An 8,731-nucleotide genomic window follows, 5' to 3' on the forward strand; every position below is an offset into this window, starting at 1 on the left:
GGGCAATTCCCAGCCCAGCCCCGCCGCCGACCCACGAGGGCACCGGTGCCGCCGCGCCCGCCTTTTTAAGGCGACCCTGCCCCTCATTAGCGCCCGTCCCCGGCGGTGCCCGCGGGCGGGGCGCGAGGCGGAGCCCCTGCCGCCCCCCGCGCCACCGCCCCGCGCGGAGGAGGAGGAGGAGGCGGCGGGAGCAGCGGCTGCGGCGACAGCCGACACCGGCCCCACGTTACTTTGATTGACGGCTGAACAAATGTTTCCCCTGTTCGAACGCCGGCGCCGCGGAACGCCGGCGATCTGCAGGCCCCGCCTCAGGCGGCGGGCGAGCGGGGGCGGGGAGGCGGCGGTGAGCCTTCTGATTGGTTGCAGGCCCGCGGCCCGTCAGGGCCCCACGTGGGGAAGAGTTGGAGGCCGCCCCTCTGCCTGGGCCCGCGCACCCATTTGTCGGCGGCGAAGTGATGGGCACTAGTGCCGAGTGGCGATTAATGACAGCCCGCCGCCCATTGGTCGCCACGGCCGCCCTTCATGGGCGGGGCGCGGGGGGAGCGGCTGACGGCGTCGCGGTGCTTTTTGGGAGAAGTAGTCCCTGGAGCGGCTGCGGGCGGGCAGTCTTGACGTTGGGAGGACTGCGACTTCCAGGGTGCTCCGCGGCGGCGGTCTTCCGGCTACTGTGAATATGTATCAGAATGTTAATGACGAGCCGCTGCTAAATTTGCTCAAAGGAGTCAGTTCGGCATAGCGTGCTGTGGGAGCGGCGCGGAGCGGCGGCCGGGCTGGACAGGACCGCGCTTCGCTGACGAGCCGAGCACGGGGCTCTGCCCCGCGCGTCGCCGCCGCCACCACCGCCACTTCCCGGAGTTTCGAAAGGCGCGGAGGGAAAAAGAGAAAAAAAAAAAAAGACATAAATAAAGCTGCTTGGACCGTACCGTATTTTTTAATCTTTCTCGCTCTTCTATTTTTTTTTAAACTGAAAAAAAAGAAAAAAGAAAAAGGTTGTCGAGCAGCACTAGCGGGGGAGATGCGGTGCGGGCGGTAGCAGCGAGGACCGGACCGCCGCACAAAAGGGCACCGCACCGCACGCACCCCCGCCGCGGCAGCGGAGTAGACGCCCGACCGCCGCAGCCACCGTCCCGGCCGGGGGTCCGCGCCCCGCTCCGCCCGGCGCCGGGAGAGCCGCCAGCAGCAGCAGTAAAAGTTTTCAGGAGGGGAGGAAAACTGCCGGCGGGGGGGAATCTCCGGTGGAGCGCGCGCCGGCGCCGGCGGAGGGGCTTTCCCCGCCCTCCTCCACCTCGCCCTCCGCCGCACGGGGCTCGCAGCCCGCCGGAGCCCGTGGAGCGGCGGCGGCGCTCGGGAGAACCGGCCGGCGTCGCCCGCTGACCGCCCCCGGGGGATGTGGCAGCGGCCCCCGAGCGTCGCGGACGCCGCCGCCGTCGCGCCTCGCTGCTGCCGGCGGTGCCCCGCCAGCCCCGGGGCGGCGGGGCCGAGGCGTCCCTGCCCGCCGTCTCCGCCGCCGCGCCTGCAGCCCTGATCCCCGCCGCTCCGGCCGCCAGCGCCCCACGAAGCGGCGTGGATGATCCGCGACCTGAGCAAGATGTACCCGCAGACCCGGCACCCGGTGAGTGGCGGCAGCGGCCCCGCGGGCAGCGCTCCGGCGCGGGCACCGCGGAGTTGTAGCCATTTTCTTATTGTTGTCCGCCGCGCCGCCGCCGCCTCCCCGGGTCGGGGTTGGCGTGTGTGAGTTGCCCTCGCCTGGTGCGCGGCGGTCCCGGCGCCAGCCCCGCGTCCCGCGGCTGCGGCCGGCGCGGAGGGTCTGAGCGGGCGGCACCTCTTGCAGCCGCGGTCCCTGACCGCTGGCGGACACGTCGGGGCAGCATCTCAGGGCGCTCGGGGCATAGTGCCTCCGCCCGCGGACTAGCGGGGACCTGAGGGCGTTGCGCCTCGGCGGAGCCTGGGTGCGAGGGCCGCGGCGGTGGGCGGGAGGTGGTGACCGGGTGAGAGGGGGCGATTAAAAGACCTGCTGTTCCTTGCTTGCAGGCTCCTCACCAGCCAGCTCAGCCCTTTAAATTCACCATTTCAGAATCCTGCGATCGGATTAAGGAGGAGTTTCAGTTTTTGCAGGCTCAGTACCACAGGTAAAGCCGCCTACTTTGCCGAGCCCCGCGCGGTCTGTCCTCTCGCCCTTTCCAGCGCCTCGCCCGGCGGGGCGGGGGCGCGGGACCCTGGCGGAACTGGGAGCGGGCCGGACGCGCTCCAGCCAGGCGCTCCTTGCCGGCTCTTCCGCATCCCGCTCCGCTCCCGACCCTGGGGACGAGGGCCTCCCGTGGGCCCCGAGCCGAGCGGGGCGAGCGGATTTTCTTGTTTTCCCCGCGTTTGGTTTTCGGTTGTTCTTTTTTTTTTCCTTTTCTTTTGTTTCTTTTGGTCTTTATGGTTACTTTTGGGTGCGGAGTGGGGGAGGGTGGGTGTTGATAGAAAAATATGTGTCTGGTTGGGTTCGTCCTCTGCTTTTCTTCGAAATGCCGTTCAGGACAGGCATCTTGTCTTGGCTCGGCCCCCTCGCGCCTTTCATTGACATGTCAAGTGCTGATAACCTGGAAGTGAGGCGGCGAGCTATTTCATTATCCTTAGGTGAAACAGCGCTGTGTCCTCAAAGTGACGAGTGACTTCTGGCAGGATTGTTTAGTGGGCTTCTGAAAACAAAATAAACACTGGAGGTGTTAGTATTTACCACGGTATTCCTTGAGTTACGCGGAGTATTTTACTTGCAGTTCTAGCATCAGTAACAGCAAAGAGCAAAAATTCAAATCCACAAGTTTTTCTTCTTGACGCGGTAATGTGCATTTGATTCTTTTGTAGGTTGAGTAAAAGAGGTGTTTCTAAAACACCTAAATAAAAACTCTGATACCCAAATTATGTTTTTATTGGCAGGTTCTTAAGTGTAACTGTTAAAGATAAGAACCTCTGTGTGCTTCTTCTGTGAACCACTGTCGGTGTTTAGTCTTTTTGTCAGAAAAAAAAATTTCTGTGTATACCACGTGTATGTATGCAGTTCTTTTAAGAGATGAGGATGTTGCATAGTATCCCTTGAAAATGGAAAAGTGAGAACCCCCTCCTGAACTCCCAAGCAAGAGCTGGAATACACATTTATATTTGGGTAGTGGAGAAATGTTTGAAAAGGGAGCCGCCAGCGCTCAGGAGAATGTTGCTTTAACGTTATGAAGTACCCATGCTTTTTCCTTTTTGTCTCTTGAACAGTTTAAAGCTAGAATGTGAAAAACTGGCCAGTGAGAAGACAGAGATGCAGCGACATTATGTCATGGTAAGCAAGCTGCATAACAAATTCAAGATGTCTATTAGCCTGGTATACTGAGACTGACATACATTCGGATTGCTGGAGGTGAACAGGAAGATTGTGGTAGCATTGCTGTTGTTGGATGTTGCATCGGTGCTTCCATTATAAATCAGTAGTTTCTGGGGTCTTAACTCGTTTGCAGCAGTCAGTATCTGTGTGAAACTGGCTTTTTAACCTTTTAAGCAATTGAGGATGTTTCTTCTAAATGCTAGCAAATCACCTGTCAGCCCTTTCAGGCTGGGTTCAACTTCTGTAATGTGCCTGAGGATGATGTTTTCAGTTTTGATGGCTTGTGCCATGGTCATATCTCTTTAAAATGGTTTGGGATAGTATTTTTTTCTATGATGGGAGTAAGATAAAATTGTACAGAAGTGCATGCAAATCCAAAGCCTACTTCTTAGAAGAGCTGTTGTTCTTCAGCAGCTGAATTGTTGTTTCATTAAACTGAGAATGTCAGGGATCTCAGCTGAGAAGGGGATTTCCTCAGTTGTTGTGGTCTGCCTGGTTAAATAATGTGCATAGAAAGACATCTCTAAATAGATAATTTTGTGATGGATCATGATAACTGTAGAAGAGCTCTTGCTATCTCTTCTCATGTACATCTCTGAAGGATTAGCCATTTCATGTGCACATGACAAATAATACTCCAGTATACACAAAAAGAATAAATAACCTTGAAAAAATCTTAAGCAAGAGCACAAGCAAATTATAAGGCTTGCAGTTGTCATTTTAATGCCTGATATGCCTAAGTCTTGGTGATTGTTTGGTATGAACATTACACACTGAGCAGAGTTCCCTGCAGTACTTGGGCACAGCAGGACATACTTACATTGGTGTGTCTGCTCTAGCCCTGAATTACCATGCTTTTTCCCTTTTTTTATCCCTGCAATTTAATTTTAGGATTTTTTTTGTTTGGATGTTTCTTTTTTTTATTTAAAATATTGAATAATCAGTCTGTTAGATGTTGCTGATTTATATGTTTATATGCTTGAAGTACTTTGGGTGTTTTTTTGGCATGTTTTATGTGTGCTAGTGACTAGAATCTTGATCATTTTCTGCTTCTAATCCTTGACTCTGCTTGTGATTATTTTTTTATTTTTTTTTATTATTTTTTGTCTTTTTTTGCCCTGTTTTACAGCTGTTCTTTGTAAATGTGACATGAAACAATGTAGATTAAAAAAAAAAGTTTATTCTGAAATGCGCTCTTTGTAATTCCAGGAACTCTTCAAGGCAAATAAATGTGTGTAGGTCTGTATGTCTTCGTACAGGTGACGTTTCAGTCAAAGTGAATTTCAAAATAGTTTTCACAATTGCAAGGTCTAATAGAGTAATTTTCTTTTTTCCTAGTATTATGAGATGTCCTATGGGCTGAATATAGAGATGCATAAACAGGTAGGTAGATGATTTGTTTTGTTGTAAGAATGATCTGTATAATTTCTCGCATCAATCTTAAAACAGGTGTGTATTCTGTTGCCTTAATTGCATGCTTGAGTGCATCAGAAATTTTTTTTCTTCACCTGGTCCTGAATCCGCTGTGTGATGTTTGGTATGCAGACTCTTTGTAGGTTACAGTATTGTCTGCCAGTTGTGCATTATTTGCTTGACTTCCCACATGCAATTTTTTCACATGCAGGCACTCCTATACTTCACAGGGAGGGTGTCTGTGAGTATGAATGAGTTTGTGGGTTGTATCTTCCTTTCTGTTTGGTCTTAAACCTTTGGGGTTTGTTTTTTCAGATGATAGCTGCGTCATGAATGTGTATTAGGAAAAGGAACGTGTGTAGAAAAAAATGGGTTTTTTGGTTAACCTGGGCTGATGTAATCTGGAGTTACAAATGTGGTTGATGTTGCAGTCACGTTGATATTTCGCTCAGGCTGCTTACTTGGACTTCTGTCCAGAACCAAAGTGTTAGCATCTCAGACACAAATGAGTAAATGAGCTGTCTGTGAGAGTGTAAGTGTAGAATCATGAAATGGTTTGAGTTGGAGGGGACCTTAAATATCATCTGGGGTTCCACCCCACCCTACTATGGGCGGGGAACCTTCCAGTAGATCAGGTTACTCAAAGCCTGGCCTTGAACATTACCAGGGATAGGGCATCCTCAGCCTCCCTGTTCCAGTGGCTCACCATCCTCCAAGTAAAGAATTTATCATAATATCTAAACTAAACCTGCCATGTTTTCATTTTAAGGCCATTTCCCTTTGTCCTATCACTACCTGCTCTTGTCAAAGGCCCTTTACAGCTCTCTCATAGGCATCCTCTAGATACTGGAGGGCTGCTATCGGTTCTGTGCCTTGGACTCTAGCACTTAGGCTAAGATTAGCAAGAGATTAGTCAGCTAGAGCATGCTAGTGTAAATTAGTTTCTTATTCGATAATGTGTGTTTTTTAACCTTCTCTAGAGGAGAATGAATTAAACATCTGACCTCTTTTCCAGTGAGGGAACTTTTTATGTAGTGGAGTTTAATACTGACAACTCATTTTAGCAAATGCTTGAGCAATTTCCCAGTGTTGCTGGGAAGTGTAAGCTGCAGAAATAAAGAAATTATTGCATGGGAGAAGAAAGATCACCTGAAAATTGGTTTGTATACACTTCTGTCCAAAGTTAGGGATTTGGAACTTCTCTGGGTTTGGAAATAGGATTTCTTTATCTTGTTGACAGCAGATATAGAACTCAAAAGTTTTTTCATGTTATTTATTATATTTGGATTTCATTAGCATCTCTATGCCACAGAACTCATTAGGGCTGTTTTTGCTAGATGGTATACATAGGAAGACACTGAGATTTCCCACCTCAAAGCATTTTGCATCTACAGCTCCAAACTTAGGGAGCCTTGTACATACAAATTATTTTACAGGTAGACGTAGGTATTTTGAATTTTCATATGGTCTCACAGGTATCATAAAATTCAACAAATGCATTTAACAAATGGCTGTCAGGAAAAGGCAGTGATTGCAGCAGATCAGATTGTATGCACGTGCTGACTCTCTGGACCTAATCCTTGTCGTGTGTGCTGGTGGAAAGATTGGTCACAGACTCTAAGAGGTGTTAGATCTGTTCTCAAATTAATATCTGGATTGTTTCAGATCCCATTAGGGTAAAACAAAATAAAACCAAACAAACCCTCAATCAGTAAAGCTGTAGGTATGAAAACAACTTACAAAGACCAGAGTCTTTACAGGCCAGCTATGTAGTAAATTCTTACAGGTGTTTGAAAGCAAGCATTGCAGTCAAACTTATTTATATTTCTAGATATCCCATTTTTCATTGGTACTTTGGAATTACACTGACTGTGGGAAATTATTTGCAACAAAATCAGCTTGCAAGTGAAATGTGTAATGAAATTGTATTAAACAAGGGGAAAAAAAAAACCACAGCAAAAGACTTTTAATTTCTAAATCCTTTACTTCAGAAATTGTATACATTTGTGGTGATGGAGTAGTCAGTGATAATCTGCAGAAATTAAATTCTTAGTAACAACTAGGTGTGGGGATTACAAAGGGCTGGGTTTTAATTGAACACCTTTTTCCATCGCCATTCAGTCTATTCAGGTTTTAAGTATTGTACTCTCATGCAAAACACTTAAATATTTTGTCAGACGATGAATCAAATTACAGTAATTTCACGATTATAAGCCGCACCATTTTGACTAAAATTTTGGTCCGAACCTGAAGTGCGGCTTATAATCAGGTGCGGCTTATATATGAACAAAGAACAAAAAGTTGCTGTTTTAGTTTTTAGGACAGATGTCTGCTGAGAAAGGCAGGAACTTCTCTTTGAAATGGAGAATGTAAACCCCCTCTCTCCAAATTATTATAATTTGGAAATCAAGGGGCTTTCAGGCAAAGATATGGGAATTAGGAATAACAGTTCATTTCTAGGGAAATCAAAATAGAAATACAGTACTACAAAGAAACAAACCCCAAACCCTGACAAAGTCAGAATACAACCTGGCACCCGGTCAGGCAGGGTGTTGGTAGCAGTCCCATTAAATGGTGGCTGCATCCTCCTGCAGTGACAGATGTGATTCAGTTGGAGCAGTGCTCCTGTACAAGGTGCAGTTTCCCTCTGGAGGTCCAGTGGTGATGTGGAGAAATCCGGTTTTCCTCTGGAGTCCAGTGGAGAAAGGGGCTGCCTTAGTGTCCCAAAGCCTCTGTTTTTATCTTGGTAAGAAATGTTGGGCTCTTCCCCCTGGTTGGAGCAACTTCCAATGGGATGCAGTAATTTTATCAGTCACACAGTGGGACTCAATGGGCCATTAGCAGACAGTGACTCCCTGGAGGAAGGATGGGGTGTGAAAAGATAAAGAACAATGCCCTGCCTGGTTTCAATGGATGGCCCATTAGCAGATTATCTGCCATTGAGATAAGGATCACTGTCCCCACCCTCAACAGATGGTGATAGAACAGATACCTTTTATCACACTCTGTATTGCAACATGCGGCTTATAATCAGGTGCGGCTTATATATGGACAAAAAACAAAAAGTTGCTGAAACCCAGAAGTGCGGCTTATACTCAGTGCGGCTTATAATCGTGAAATTACTGTAGTTGCCGCTAAGAAACTTGTTCACTCTCATTCTTAAATCTGATATCAATTTCCTGTCTTCCATATCTTCTTTTCTACTGACATAGTGTTGTATTTTTCCTTTCTCCTCTTGCCTCAGCAAATGCAAAATATTACCATTTTCCATTGTGATCACAGTATTATGGTCCAGTTTGGTATTTGTATAGATGGCATTGATTGCTTCATTCGATGTGTGCAAAGCTTTTTTAGTTTACCACCGTAAATTCCCTTTTCCTCCTCTCCCATCTTTTTGAATTTCACTCGGCTGAAACTGAGCGATTCACCCTTTTTTATTTTCCTTCCCCCTTGCCCCCCCCTCAGCTTTCTAAATTCAATCATATAAAAAATCCTGAGGGCAGTTTATCACATTATGAAATACAGACAGCCCTGCAAACCACCTACTTATTGTATTTTCTTTCTTTTTTTCACTTTAGCACAGAGGCATATCTGTCTTTATTTGTTTTTCTGGGCAGACAACCTTGGTTCCTCTCAGGTTCTTTTCCAGATGTACTCAATGGATGCCCTTGTAATGGAAAGCAGGCAATAATGCGGTGAAGTTGCCCTTCGGCGTAATTGGGCCTAGTTCTCAAGATCAGGTTAGGCTTATTCACTTATTAGATTTACGTCTCAAACGGTTCAAGAGCAGGACTCCCTGGAGTCCTTGGAAGTACCCTAGTAATTGGTGGCCCTGATATTTGAAACTTTTGTGTATTTTTCTGTTAAAGCTTCTGTTCTTCTTGGCTGCTTCCAGCCACAGAGTATTTATTTTTAGAGAAATTTTTCACTGGAACAGAAAATGATGTGTGATAGAGTCATGAC

General features: G+C 47.7%; 1 protein-coding gene across 4 annotated transcripts in view; it reads left to right on the plus strand.

Moving 5' to 3' along the window:
• Positions 1-1,490: 1,490 nt before the first annotated feature.
• Positions 1,491-8,731, plus strand: part of TLE4 (TLE family member 4, transcriptional corepressor) — a 97,516-nt gene continuing 90,275 nt past the window's right edge. For all 4 annotated transcript variants that reach the window (XM_033085592.2, XM_033085594.2, XM_033085593.2 and 1 more), the window contains exons 1-4: positions 1,491-1,612; positions 2,032-2,129; positions 3,250-3,313; positions 4,694-4,738. In XM_033085592.2, coding sequence (XP_032941483.1) covers positions 1,568-1,612; positions 2,032-2,129; positions 3,250-3,313; positions 4,694-4,738 — 252 coding nt within the window. In that variant the 5' untranslated portion in view covers positions 1,491-1,567. The remainder of the gene's footprint in view (positions 1,613-2,031; positions 2,130-3,249; positions 3,314-4,693; positions 4,739-8,731) is intronic.

This window comes from Catharus ustulatus, chromosome Z, assembly GCF_009819885.2.
Source record: "Catharus ustulatus isolate bCatUst1 chromosome Z, bCatUst1.pri.v2, whole genome shotgun sequence".
NCBI classification, from domain to species: domain Eukaryota; kingdom Metazoa; phylum Chordata; class Aves; order Passeriformes; family Turdidae; genus Catharus; species Catharus ustulatus.